General features: G+C 32.8%; 1 protein-coding gene across 2 annotated transcripts; it reads left to right on the top strand.

The window, feature by feature from the left end:
• Positions 1-638: 638 nt before the first annotated feature.
• Positions 639-15,228, top strand: LOC105789536 (uncharacterized). 2 transcript variants are annotated; one of them, XM_052623446.1, is made up of 7 exons: positions 639-1,065; positions 1,479-1,961; positions 2,073-2,225; positions 2,704-2,808; positions 2,931-2,978; positions 13,956-14,386; positions 14,501-15,228. In XM_052623446.1, the coding sequence occupies exons 2-7, from the start codon at positions 1,667-1,669 to the stop codon at positions 15,110-15,112; spliced, it is 1,644 nt and encodes a 547-aa protein (XP_052479406.1). In that variant the 5' UTR covers positions 639-1,065; positions 1,479-1,666; the 3' UTR covers positions 15,113-15,228. The 2 variants fall into 2 exon arrangements, with proteins under 2 accessions (XP_052479406.1, XP_052479405.1); XM_052623445.1 differs by having other exon boundaries at positions 639-1,961.
• Positions 15,229-15,636: the final 408 nt, after the last annotated feature.

Genomic DNA, 15,636 nt, shown 5'->3' on the forward strand with positions numbered 1-15,636 from the left:
AAAATCATTTTAGTATAATGCACAAATAAATATACTTATAATTAGAAAAGAAGGATCAACTTGTGCTGATGTAAAACTATTCCTTTCATATATTTATGTACGATTAATAGTTTAATGATCCAATCATGAAATTTTTCTATATAATTGTTTTTGTTATGCATGTAAATTTCAAACCAACCCAATATCTCTATCGATTGAAAATATGGTATATATTAATATTTAACGGTTCATTCATTAAAATATACCAAATGCTAAAATATTAATCCCACAAAATATATGAAAGGGTGCAAACTATTTTAGCTTTACATTGATGTAAAGGATCCTCCTTAACTGTAATATATTTGGACCTAAACCATAATAGATATGGACATATGAAGTGAGAACCCATATATGATATATACGCTGTAGGACTCAAAATTGGAATATTAATTAAAGTTTGATTAATTAATATTTACTTAATCTTTTCTAGTTCTATCGTTTTATTGTTTTGTGATTAAAGTAGCATGAGTTGAATTTCAGCAGAGAAGCTAAGCATTACTTGTTCTCAACTCAAAGTTAGATGCTACTTTGAAGAACAAAGTACAAAGCTAAGAAGATAAACACGAAGTACCTATTTTAACAAAATCAGATATATCTATCTAGTTTTCTATTTATATATATATAAAAAATACAATTATGCATAAATCCACTTACTGAATCAAACACAGCAACTTTCAATATAACAAATAAATTGAAGCAACTATGGCTTTTACAGGCATTGTTAGTGATAAACTGAATGAAGAAAACTACGAGAATTGGAAGGAATGTCTGGAAAGCTATTTGAAATCGCAGGGGCTTTGGGGCATAGTGAGTGGAGAAGAAAAGGAACCACCACAAAGTGATAAAAACCAATACGATCTGTGGGTGAAAAACAATGCCAAGGCATTGCATGCCTTACAAATCTCATGCGGGGCTCACAGTATTGCCAAATTCGGAGGTAACCAATCAGCCAAATACCAGTGGGATCGGTTGGCAGAAAAGTTTCCCCCCCACTGCCACAAGGCAGTGGCTGCTTGCTCCGTCAAGGTAATTAAATTCTCTATATATGGTTTTCTATTTATTATTGTTCATGCTGAAAACATCATACAAATCTAATTTTGTTATCTTTTAGTGTCTTTGCACATAAGAGCAATATATCCTAAAATTTTTATCTCCAACTCTGAAAAAAAGTAGGTAAAACTATGACAATTGAAGAACTTTATATATGAAGATACTTGAATAATAATAAAGAGAGTTGGGTTCAAGTCCCCTGTTCGTTGATTTTGCCTGTTTAATCCAATCATTCGAGAGACTTTATCTAGATTCGAAGATAAAACGGTGGGCCGCTATTCAATGGTCACTCGGCACATAAAAAACAAAACCTGATTTGCGTGATGTTTAGCGAATCAATAATTATAATAATAGCAAACAATAGAAATACGATATACATTGCAATGCAGGGGAATCAAATGTCTTCCAATACGATAAGCTATACCGGAAAATCGAAAAAGGTAAAGTGGAGGAAGTAAAAGAGTTCCTTCGTGAAAACCCTAACGCCCTGACAGAAAAGATTACACTGAAAGATGACACGGCGCTTCACGTGGCGGTTCTGGCTGGAAGAACGGACATTGTGAAGGTATTGGTGGAGATGATGGGAAAAGAGGAGCTGGAAATGAAAAACGACATGGGGGAGACAGCCTTTTCCATTGCTACCATCAACGAATCCCGGAAGATGGTGGAGGACATGGTGGAGAAGAACAGCAACTTGCTGACGCTGAAGAATCGGTATGGGGCGATCCCAGTGGTTGTGGCTTCGTTGTTCAGTGCCAAAGAAATGGTTCGTTATCTTTACCAAATTACACCAAAGGAAATACTGAATCCAGAAACTGAAGATCGAAGCGGTGCCACACTACTCAATTCCCTCATCGCTGATGGCATTTTTGGTGAGTTCATATTTTTATGTATAATATAAACAAGTAGAATTAGTAATCGCTGAGACATTAACAAATGGTTTGGATTGTTTATGATTGGTGACGGTGAACTGAATACTGTAGATTTAGCGATAAGTTTGGTGAAAACATATCCAAAACTTGGGGTTACAGAAGATATAAACAATAATTACGCCATTAAGCTGTTGGCCCATAAACCATCGGCATTCATGAGCAGTAAGAGTTTCGTCTTCTGGAAACGTTGGATCTATGACTCTTGTAAGTTTTGATACTTTATTTTTATAATTTCTTTATTTTAATTATACTTTTTCATTAGTGGCTAAAATTATTATGAATACATGTAATAAGAATCTGATTGTATTTTATTCTTTCTATAAGAAAAAGATAAATTAGTCCCTATACATTAGATCAAATAGTAAACTAGTTAATTATTTCTATTAAAATTTCATTAAATTCTACCGTAAAAAACTTGTGTGATAGACAAAATAGCTAGAAAATTACATGTGACATGTCATGTGTATCTTATTTTGACGTATCGGACCAGTTTGTAATAATAGAAACAGATGAAATTTTAACTGAAAGATTAATTCTGAGATTAATTTGCTCATTTTCTAAATAAAGAGCAAAATGTAATTCAACTTCTTGTACAATAACCTCTATGATACTTCTATCTCATTATTGCCAATAATATACGTAGTATAATAATTGTTGAAAAATGTGATGTGGGTAACTCCAGGTATAAAGATATCAAACAGAGAATTAGAAGGTGAGAAAATAAGCAAGGGTGAGTTAAGGAGAGATTTAGAGAGCAATACAATGCAGCATCAGCGTCCAAGTGATGGTATGTTGAAAGTTATTATTATACAGTTAACTTTATTTTGCTTTTAAAATATTTTCCTCTGTTTCATCAAATATTATTATTTATTATAGTAAGTTTACATATAAATTTCACCTTTCTTGCAGTGCGTGGTTCGCTAATGAATTTTATTTGGAAGCTTACAAAACGGTTTGGTATGCAACATCTACTTCCTGCAATATTTTGAATTTTGTTGTTATGTTTTCTTTTTATATTAATATATATAATCTTTCTGTTTCAGTTAAATTTAAAAAGCTGCTAGATTCAAACTTTTATAAAATATATTTTCTCAAACTTTATGAAAACTAAATTTAAAATAATAAGAAGTCAAAATGTAACTGGTCGAAGCTAGGGTAACTGGAGCCTTCCCATTGGTTAAATGTTCCAGTTACACTTTTAACTCCTCTAAAAACTTGCATATTATGTACACAATAACTTGTTCACACTTCCACTTTTCATGTCACTTAATATATCATTTTCTCACTTTAATTCTTATAATTTTTAGATATAAACTATTATGTAATACTTTACACTAATATTATTTTCAATTAAATTCACATACACCACATTTATTTCATCATATCTTTCAATCTAATTCTTTAGAGAACAAGTAGAATTCATAAGAGTACTTACCTTTCTTTAGATTTCACTTCCTTGGCTTCTCTTCTCTTCCTTTCACACTTTTGTCACTTCCATTCCTTTCTCTATTATATTTTCATTATTTTCTTCTCTTTTCTCATGTCACCTTGATTTCTTAAACTTTCTTAACTTTCCTTCAATTCCATCTTTGATTTTCTTGATTCCAAGCTCACCAAGGTCTAAACATTAATTTTTCTCTTTGGGCTCCCTGGAAATTCCAAAGGTTTTGAGTTGGAAAGGTAGTATTTAGTGGGGAAAGCCCAAATTGAATGAAAGGACAAGTTTCTTCCTTTCTTTATGAACGTATAAGTGGAGAATTATGGAGAAAATTCTCCATTTTTCTTCTTTAAATATTAACTAACAAGAATAATAAGATAATAAAAAATCCTAATACCATAATTTCAATCCAAAGGTTATAAATTGATTTCACCTTTTGTCAAGATCCAATGGCTCATATTGTGCCAACGTTTCATGAATTAATAAATATAATTATCTTTGATCCAATGGCCCATATTAATTCCATCGATATAAAGCAAATCCAGTACCTGAAATTCAATACACATATCTAAAGGCATTTTGATAAATTTATTAAATTTATCTCACTTCCAAAATGACCATTTTGTCTTTAAATATTTTTAGTATTTACTATCAAGTCATTCCCACTCTTGTCATATTGCAACTTTGGTCTTTCAACCTTTCCAAAATTTTAATTTAACCTTTCCAGTTTTGATTATTTATAATTTGACCCCTTCACTTTTTACTTCTTTACAATTTAGACTATACCTTGAATTAATATATCATAACATACTACTTATTTCAACTTTTTTGATATTCAATACCCTCCCTACTATATTGATATATCACATTTATTTTAATTGAAAAATTCCACAATGCATATTCCTAATATAGCTCTTCACTTATATAGCATAGTGGTTTTAGGGAGTTACATTTCTCCCCTTCCTTAATAAAAATTTCTTCCTTGAAAATTCCACAATCTCTTATCTTCTTTATGTTTTCTTGATAACCTCTTTCACACTATCATATTTCTAAAATTCCTTTACCTTGTATATCATGTTCCTTTCTCAAAACTTGTTCTATGAATTCTCACTTTTCCTTAAACTTGCTCTCTTACTATTCTAATTACTATAACCTTTCATTGCCATAGTCATACAAAATCTTCTCTTTAATCCTTGCTTCATTTAATTTTATTGAAACCATCATTTCAATTTCATTCATACTACGCTCATATGCAATCACTTCACAATTTCATAACACTTGTATTCTTTCCTTAAATCCACCACCACTATCTATTTTATTCTATGCCATTCTCCAAAAGTCTCAAGCTTCCTTATCATTTGAGTTTTGTAACACTCTTACCTGAACTAATCGCCGAATTCGAGTATGGGTATCACAATTGAATCAGGTTAACTGTACATACTTAGAACTCACTAACTCTTAAAATCAGACTATATTACCTATTAATTAAAAACATAATCAACAAAGTCTATAAATTTTAAAATACAAGTTTATTGTCTTAACCCCGGACTTAACTGGTTAATAACATTTTCGCCCCTTTGTCTCTAAAGGTATCCCTATTCCAATGTGCGTGACACCTTCATAATGAATTCCTTGATCTCATACGGTCCAGCTTGGCCCCTCTATGATTTCCTTGCCCTGCGAATCCTATAATCACATGTTAAACCCTTGTATGTTCGAAAGAACTTAGTGAGTTTCTACATTACACGAAAATGTACCCTACCATTTCGAGGGTAAAATAAATAATAATAAAATTACAAATAAACTCCTTGCTCATTTAGGGAAATTTCTCGATGGTTTTTGATTTATCTCCGAACCTATCCATTGGAGGATAGGAAGTTAAGCAATCATTTATTCAACCATATCAGTTTAATGGTTCCTCGAACGACTCCTCATATCTGCAAACTCTGCCCCAAACTCTTCCCTTCCTTTACTTATATCCTTTATTTTAAACCTACCTTAGGGTGGGTTTCTTCTTCTCACCATGTCCTATTATAGTGGCCCCTTGGGCTGACTCTTCATATGCCTTTAGGTATATTCCCCTTTGGTGATCATTTCAAATCTATTTAGTCGATGACGGGCTCATTTCCCTACCATAATCCCATAGGATTTTCTCACATTTCATCTATTGGAATAAATAACAAGGTCACACACCACTATGACGGACTAAATCCCACTTGGTTTAATAGCAATAGGATTACATTTTTGTAACTCGCCCTACTCGCGTTATCTTACTTTTTTCGTAACACGCCCATCTGTTATGGCCACTTTCACCTGTTGTACTCAGCTGACTGTCATTTGAGAGACTATCTTATTTCATTATTTTCCCTTATATGATAGTTTCCTATGGAACTAACTATTCGACTGATACTTTCTCAATAGTATTCCTTAAGAGTGAAACAATTTTGACAAACGTATCTATCACTTGGTACCCTTTATTGGCACTTTTCACTTTGCATACCGAATTTATTGAATGCTTTTTGGCAAACTTAATAGCGAATCCTTATCTGCAATCCTTGGATACATATTTTCTCGCTTGCTTTTACCCCAATCATTACTAGCACATCATTTCCCTTGTCTAAATCTTACTGAGTTACCACCTATAAGCCTTACTAGCCCTTTTCTGATCCCTATGCTAGCAGACTATTTCCTTTTCTACTTCTTTTTCTTTATCCAATAGATTTCCCAATAATCCGTTGGCTTACTATGATTTTTCCATTACTTACAAATTTCTTCAACCATTTTTCCTTATTCTTGGGATTTCCCACAACTACTGTCCTGAATATCAACTGTGTTTTCAGTCCCGACAAACTCTAGTATGTTGCCTCAGTCGAGCTAGAATCTTATGCAATGTAATCTCATATTTAACGTCATAGTGGACTATCCCGTGATTAGTATCCTGGTAGACCACCCAATGTTTAATGTCTTGGCAGACTATCCCTTATTTATTGTCTCGATGGACTTGGTATGCTGTCATAGCTTATCTATAGTCTTACACAATATGCTTCATGATTAATGTCCTAATAGACCCTATTTTATTATTATAATCCCCGTGTTTACTGTCCCAATGAACTTTAATGGTTGTCATAGTCAAACTTTGGTCATACACCTTATGCCTCTTTGAGGTGTCGTCTCAAAGGACCTTATTGTCATCGCAGTGTCGCCCTATAGATATTACTGTCTCCCAACATATTGTTGCTCTATAGAACCTAATAGCCGTCAATATCATCTCATCTTATTTTTACATTGATACTCGAATACCGAAATGTCCCCCCACAAGTCTCAGAGTTTCGCACATCTTAGTTTGCATACAGTAATATCGTATGGTGGTATCTAATAGAATCACCTATTTTTCCCATCTTAACTTCATCTATCCTTTCGACATTCTCCTCCATGCTTTATATTTTAGAACCTTGCGAGCTCTCCAAATTTCCTATTTTTCTAACTAATTCCTCAGGATCATCACTCCATGCAAAGCTTTCCATAACCATCGTTTCCCCGGAGCAACCATGAAAGATGAATAAGAGGAAAGAATGAAACAGAATTAAGAGGAATCCCCTCCTGAAAGTCACTTTTCCGCTATTTATAGCCATTCTTGCATAGTCTTCAACCATGTAAAATTTATATGTTTACAATCATTTTGTCCCCTACTAAGGGACCAGTTGGTTTTAATCCAACCAAATGAGATTTAGAACTCAACCATGTCTAATTTTGTTTCTAGCTTTTCCTGAATTTTAAGTGGAGACTGTCAACTTACGATCTTATTCAATTAGATCCCCAAATTGTTTCTAACTTTTGGGTCTAAAAGAAATAGGGTGTGATAAGTCTCCCACCCTAAAAAATTTCATCCTCAAAATTTCCTATCTCGCCCATCCTTAAAGGCAAACTTAGAGAAACTCTTTTTTATTCTTTCCCTTGTGGGGTTCTCATAATCAATCACCTTTCATCCTTACCAAAACCTTCACATTGGTTCCTCTTTTGTATGTTCAAGTTATTCTTGCTCTGCCTAGTTTATGGATCCCCTCAACCCTTAATGAATTATAGATGCCGACTCATTGGCGGGTATCTGACCATTCCGATATCAAGCGTATTCAGTCTATAATTTCTCCTAAATCAAAACTTTGGTGAGTGCTCTAAAGTGAACATTGCCTGAATAACATCTTCTTATCCCTAATTCAAGTAGATAGTCTCACGATTCTTAGACTCATTTATACTCTAACTCTGTCCATTTTAATGGGTCAATTCCTTACCTATCGTAGGGCAACTAACATTCTCGTTTCTACTTCAACGGAATACCAGAGCCACTGTTGTGATTCCAGAGTTCTTATTCCAATAGTAACCGTATCCATGGCTTATCGATTTTACTCGAATAAGGTAGTCATTGAACAGTCCTACGGCTAGTTCTACTTTCCTAAGGGCTACCTCATAATAGGCAATAGTTGGCAAGTATCCCTATTTTGGAGATCTTAAAGGATTCTCCATTTTCCTGATGTTGACAGGTCCCTTTATGCATTGATAGCCATGAATGGTTTCCTACCATTAATTAAAATTTTGATAACTCCCCACGCTTTCCTTTGGTTATAAATATACTTGAATGTTAAGAAGAAAGTCACAACTCCACAAATCTTTTGTTTGATCATCCTTCCTAGTGTCTCTCATTCTTTTCTCCCTTTAATTACATTTTTGGAGTGCACTCCCCTTTCCACTCCGACATTAAGACCTCGAAAACAAATCCAATATTTTTTTGCCTTCCTTGCCTGTCCACTGATCAAATTCACAATTGAAGGCATAGGCAAGACGATAATTACTTAGTTATAGGGATACACCCACTGAATATGATATGGAGGTTTCCTTATTACCCCAAGAAATTTATTTTCCCTTATTTGTCTTCGTCCTTAGGGTGAACTAAGATGAGTGTTGGCTAGAGGTTGCTATTGGCTACCTCCTCCTTTCCTGGAGGAGATGTTTTATCACATAGGGTTACAAACATTCTTCATTTTTGATCATTCTAGAATAAAACAATGTTCTAACTTAAAATTTGGGGAAGTTCTTTTCCACAACTTCCCTGTTCCTCCCCAGGGCTCGACTTATTGTGACTCATATGGTAACATCATGGGGAAACTATGTCAACATCGTTCACCTCCCCACCATATCAGCTCTGGCGTTCTTTCCAACTATTGACAAGGTGTTACATTCTTATCTGCCCTTCAAAGTGGAAGTGAAGCTAGATAGGTTGAACTTCAAGAGGGTCATCCATTCTGGAATAGTACATCGTATATATCTCTTTAATTTATAAGAGTTTGCCTGTCAGAGTTGGGGGTTTACCTACGCTACGCTCTCCATACTTAGAGGACTAAATTCAAACCTTGTGAAGGTTTGCATAAGAAAATAAACTGGTGAGAGCTACACCCTGACAAAGAGGTGCACTTATAAAATGGAGGGTCTATAATCCCTTAAGGCATGTATAATAGACACCAAATCTAACATCCAAGTGTACCTTCCTCCTCAACTCTTTCATTTGATCTTCCTTTCTAAATAGCAAGCAGGAGTGTTTCCACCCCTTTCAAGGAGGTGAAGATACATTTGAGGCGACAACCCACTTGGCGAATAAATATACTTATTTCCCTTTTTGTATCTTTTCCTTAATGAATTTTTTCTTTCTTCAGCACTTGTATTTTTCAATCAATGTATTTGCTTATCTTTTCCTTATTTCCTTTTCCCATTCATTTGCTTTTACTCTCATTTCTAACCACTACTTTAAGCAATCATATCTGCACTTAGCACATATAATAACTTAATAAAATAAGGACTTGATGGACTTAGCCAGATCAAACGTCATACATGTTAGGAGTACTTTTTCCAATTTCTAGGTCCAGAGGACTAACTAAATTGTGCTCTGATACCACTTAACTTGTAACACCTGAACTAATCGTCGGATCTAGGTACGAGTGTCACAACTAAATCGGGTTAATTGTACATACTTAGAACTCACTAACTTTTAAAATCAGACTATATTACCTATTAATTAAAAACTTCAACAACATACTCTATAAAATTTAAAATACAAGTCTATTGTTTCAACCCCTGACTCTAAAAGAACTAACTAGTTAAAACATTTACGCCCCTTTGGCAAGGTCTCTGAATTTATCTCCCTTCCTATGTGCATGACATCTTCCTAATGAACTCCTTGATCTCACACGGTATAACTTGGTCTCTCCTCGAGTTCTTGACCCCGTGTATGTTCGAATGGAATTAGTCAGTTTCTACATTACACAAAACGTACCCCACCTTGCCAGAGTTCAAATAAATAATATTAAAATTACAAATAAACTCTTTACTCATTTGGGGAAAATTCTCTCAATACGACCTGACGATTTCTGATTTATCTTCAAACTTATCTTTTGGCAGATAGGACATTAAGCAATCCTTTCCTAAACCGCACCGATTTAATGGTTTACCAAACAACTCTTCATATCTACAAACTCTGTCATTCATTACTTATATCTTTTCTTTCAACCCTACCCCTAGGTAGGTTTCTTGTTTTCACAATGTCCTATTATAGTGGCCCCTTGGGCCTACTCTCCATATGTCCTTGGGTATATTCGCTTTTGGTGATTATTTCAATTTTGCTTAGTAGTGGCGGACTCCTTTTCTTACCATAATTCCATAGGATTTTCTCACATTTCATTCGTTGGAATAACTAACAAGTTTCCACACCACTCTGGTGGGCTAAATCTCACTTGGGTTTAATAGAGATCAGATTACATCCTTATAGCCCATCCTACTCGCATTACCTTACTCTTTTTCGTAACATACCCATCTGTTCTAACTGTTTTAGCCTATTGTAATCAATTGCCTATCATTTGAAGGGCTATCGAATTTCACGATTTTCCCTTATACACTGATTTCCCACAGTGTTGCCTTATAGAGATTATTGTCCATCGTCACAGTGTTGCTCTATGGAGCCAAATAGTCATCAATATAATCTCATCTCATCTAATCTAACCAAACTAGATTTGGAACTCAACCATGTCTAATTTCATTTCTAAATTTTCTTGATTTTTCAGTGGAGACCACCAGTTTACAGTTTTATTCAATTAGATCCCCAAATTATTCCTAATTTTTGGGTTTAAAGAAACTGGGTGTGACAAGTTCCAGATAACTCATCTAGATCACTTATTCTTCTTTTCCTTGATTATGTAATTCCTTTAAATTCCTTCAAATAGTGCCTCTTGTTTTCTCTTATTTCTATATTCCTTTAGACTCTATAACAAATGCCTTAAGTCCTTGACAATTTTGTACTACATTAACCACAATGTCTCTATGCTTAATACTTTTCTCAACTTTGCATTACCATTGCATTCAAGGCTTTCATCTTCACTTTTATCATCATTTAACCATAACTAAGTCACTTATCATCTTCCTAAACAACTCCTTTATACGCTTCCTTTAATCTTCTCTAGAGGAAAAGAAATCTTATTCAAAGATATCTAAGCTCGAATTATCTTAGAAAATCTTCGAATCATTTCAGTTGTGGACAGGAGTATGTCCCCCTGGTCCAAACCTCTAAAATCTACTAAATTGACTGTTACTAATAGATTTCTCGACGTAATTGCTCTTATCAAAGTTTTCCTCTTTAACTTCACGACTCGCAACTTTCTAACTTTCACTACAATTTTTTCCTTGCCCCAGTTATTTTCATTCCTAAAGATTCAATCACTTTTTATTTTTTAATCTTTGTAATCGAATAATCACATTGTCATAATTCTTTTCTCATACTTTCTAATTTATTTCACAATTTCCATTATGATTCTTTCATTCACTTATTCACTACCTACTATCTCATCTATCCTCTATCACTACTATCACTAGTATCCCACTAGACATTCACTATCATGAATTCGAATTTTATCTCTTTCTAGTCTATATTTCACATCTACCACAAAATTTCAATTGAAAATCATTACTTTCTTGATAACAATTTAGGTCTCACTTTATTAACACTTTAAGTTTTGGAATCACATTTTATCTTTTCACTTCTGTTTTCTTATATGACATGTACTTATATACTCGCATTCTCCAACATCGATTAAACAATAACTCTAATGCCAAAACAAATGTAACAACGCTTATCCTAGCCTAAAACCTAGACTCACGAAGCTTTCTGAGCAGATAAAGCTCTCATTCTAATTCACTTTCCAATTTTTGGTAAATTTATAAAGTTGTACCACTACCTTTTTTTTTTCAAAACAATTTGAATATCATGTACACATAAATTTGTTCATACTTCTAAGTTTCATGTCACTTGCTCACTTTAATTCTTATAATTTCTAGTTATAAACTCTCATAGAATCATTTGCACTAATATTATTTTTAATTAAATTCACATACACCACACTTATTTTGTGACATATTTCAATCTAGTCTTTTAGAAAACAAGTAGGATTTATAGTACTTACCTTTCTTTAGCTAGATTTCACTTCCTTTGCTTCTCTTCTCTTCCTTTCACACTTTTGTCACTTTCATTCCTTTGTCTATTACACTTTACTTTCTTCTCTTTCCTATTGTCACCTTGCTCACCAAGGTCTAAACATTAATTTTTCTTTTTGGCTTCCATGGAAATTCAAAAGGTTTTGAGTTGGAAAGATAGTATTTGGTGGGGGAATGACCAAATTGAATGAAAGGAAAAGTTTCTTTTCTTCCTTTCTTTATGAACGTATAAGTGGAGAATTATAGAGAAAATTCTCCATTTTTATTCTTTAAATATTGTCCAATAAGAATAATAAAATAATAAAAATATCCCAACACCATAATTTCAATCCAAGGACCATAATTTCATCTCACTTTTCATTAAGATCCAATGTCTCGTCTTGTGCCAACATTTATCTTTGATCCAACGGCTCATATTAAATCCTTCATCATAAAACAAATTCAATACACAAGTCCAAGGGATTTTTGGTAATTTATTAAAAACTTGCAAAATTATCATTTTGCCATTAACAAATTTTAATATTTACTATTGAGTCATTCCCACTTTTGGTATAATTGCAACTTTAATCTTTCACCCTTTACTTTTCACTTCTTTACAATTTAGTCCATAGCTCGAATTAGTATCTCACAACATAATAGTTATTTCAACTTTCTCCAGTTCCCAATACCCTTTTGTACTATCATGGATATATCACATTTCTTTTAAGTAAGAAATTTCACTATGCATAATATAACTCTTCACTTATATAGCATAGTGGTTTTAGGGCATTACAAGATATGGAGCACATTTTAACTGAAAATTTTAATTTAGGCATTGTTTGTTAATTGTTGAAAAGTTCGAGGTTAAAATATATCCATAGTCCTTGTACTTTTAAAAATTAGAATTTAATTTCTCTACCTTTTAGAATTTGAAATTGGGTCCAATTGTCAATCTTTATTAAATTTGTTATTAAATTCAGGTTAATTACAATATTGTTTTATTACATGGCTATCAAGTGAGTAGTTTTTATTATTTGATTGCCACAACAACGAATTTAACAAAAAAATTAATAGTGTTAATAATTAGACTTGAATTTTGAAATCTAAAAAGTAGAGGACTTAAATTCCTAGAAATACAAATACAAAGACTATAGACACATTTTAACGAAAATTTAAATCAATTGAAAATTAACATTTTGAATGATTTAATTTTTAATATACTTTGATAATCCAAAATAAAAACAATCGAATAGAATTTTTCTGTAAAATAGTATGGAAAATAATAAGCGGATAAACTAGTTATCATTTATATTTTCAATTAATTCAATTCAATTTTATATATCCTATAAAAACTGTACGATTAAGATTTAATTTTGCTAGGGATAGGGTGAAATGTTTACAAATGAATGATATAATATAGAATAATTTTAATAATTTAAAATTTATATTTATTAAAAATGTAATTATATTCCACAATTAATTTTAAGTAATGTATCAAACATATTTTATAAATTAAATTTAGTGTTGAAATTGTTAATATTTAATTTTTAATAATTATTTTTTCACTCAATTTTCAGTTAATCTTTAGCAACCCGAAAAAAAATTAAAACATGCAAATACAATTCGAAATTTTTTTGAATTGTACTAGGCAATCAAAACACAAAATTAGCAAAATTGGAATAAAATAAAAAAACACAAAATTCTCACAGGAAAACATAAAATTAGAATAAGTGAAAATTTGCGGGCCGCCTACTGTCTTATTAATTCCATTGTTATCCTTTTTTTTTTTTGTTTCAATACAATTTTAATAAAAAAACTTATTTTATAGCGACAAATTCAAAGAAATTAGTCATTATTTGAATGAAGCACACATATTAATTATAAAATAATAAGTATTAGTGAACCTTAATTAAGAGAGAAAAAAATTCGGACCAAAACCCCAGTAATAAACATGTCTACTTATAATATATTTCAAATTGCAATTCCAGAATTTAAGCACATTCATGATGCAAAGTTACAACATGATCAAGCTGTGGAACTCCTTAAATGCATATTTAAAGAGATACCAAAGCTCAGCAACCGGCAGCTGGAAACAATTGGATTGGATAAAGCAATCTATGATGCAATCAAGCATGGCATGTTTGAATTTATTGATGAAATTATAGAACTATATCCTGAAATCATATGGAGGAAAGATAAGAAGGGTCGTACCCTTTTTGCAAACGCCATTGTTCTACGTCAAGAGAAGATCTTCAACCATGTCTTCAGATTGGGGGAAAAGCAGCGTATAACATTGCTTCGACATGATATCTTTCGTAATAATTTCTTACACCTGGCTGCCAAGTTGTCCCCTCCTTCTCGACTTGATCATATCTCTGGTGCAGCTCTGCAAATGCAAAGAGAACTACAATGGTTTGAGGTGATATATTGTATACAATTACTTTTTTTTTATCTAAATTTAGTTATTATCTTATGTGGACAATTAAATGGATTCATAAATGATATAAAGAGTTGTGTGATAATGTTGGATTAGGAGTTGAGGAGGATTCTACCACCAAAATTTGAGGAAGAATTGAACGAAAACAATAGAACGCCAGCGTCATTATTTTCTCATGAGCACAAGGAGCTGATGAAAGAAGGGGAGAAGTGGATGAAGAACAACGCAGCATCCTGCATGGTGGTAGCTACTCTCATTTCCGCCGTCATGTTCACGTCGGCTTTCACTGTTCCGGGTGGCATCGACGAAAAAACAGGGTCCCCCATCTTCCTACGATCCAATGCTTTCCTGGTTTTCGTCATCGCCAATTCTCTCTCGCTTTTTTCTTCCTCCACTTCGGTTCTAGTGTTCCTGGGAGTGTTAACGTCTCACTACGCCGAGAAAGACTTCCTCCAATCCTTACCGGTGAAATCCATACTCGGTCTCTTCACTCTTTTCTTCTCTATTGTGACCATGATGGTTGCCTTTGGCTCCGCCATTTTCATCACCCTCCAGGAACGGCTGGCTTGGGTTTCAATTCCGGTCATCATTCTTTCAACCGTTCCCATTGCTTTCTTTACATTGTTGCAGTTCCCTCTCTTGATTGAAATGCTGGTTTCTACCTACTGTTGTCGCATCTTTGATATTCCCCAAACCAAACTTAAGTAGTTTAGGGATCCATGAATAATCCCCTATTTTGTGATTTGATTCAGGTATTGCTGCTCTGCTTGTTTGCATATGAACAATCACTCTATTTATATTCGTCATTGAACTGTTTTCTAAAACATGAATATGATGCTTGCTCACTATAATATTTTCGATGCGTATTAAAATTTGAGTTCATATTTGAATTTATACTTTATACACTATCATTTTTAAAATATATTAAAAAAATTTAGACTTTATTAACGTATTTCTTTGTATAAAATTTTAGAGTTATAATTTAATTCTATATTTCGATTGGGGTGGGAAAGGGAAAGTGGAGTAAAATAGGAGAAAATATCATCATTTCCTCTATTGTGAATAAAATTTTTCATTAAAGTTACTGAAAATGAGAGAAAATTTATTATTTAACGCTAAGCTTTGGTGAAGTGGATTGAGTTATTGTATGATATAATATAATTTATATTTTCAATTTTACTTAAATTTATTTATATTTGTAAATAATTAATTTAAGGGTGAAATTAAAAATT

This window comes from Gossypium raimondii, chromosome 11, assembly GCF_025698545.1.
Source record: "Gossypium raimondii isolate GPD5lz chromosome 11, ASM2569854v1, whole genome shotgun sequence".
Taxonomy (NCBI): Eukaryota; Viridiplantae; Streptophyta; class Magnoliopsida; order Malvales; family Malvaceae; genus Gossypium; species Gossypium raimondii.

Bases quoted from the DNA above. Each gene is read 5' to 3' on its own strand.
- LOC105789536 (XM_052623445.1), top strand. From the start codon at position 1,667: ATGATGGGAAAAGAGGAGCTGGAAATGAAAAACGACATGGGGGAGACA. The intron at 1,962-2,072 runs GTGAGTTCATAT...TGAATACTGTAG, and splicing joins CATCGCTGATGGCATTTTTG to ATTTAGCGATAAGTTTGGTG. The intron at 2,226-2,703 runs GTAAGTTTTGAT...GGGTAACTCCAG, and splicing joins ACGTTGGATCTATGACTCTT to GTATAAAGATATCAAACAGA.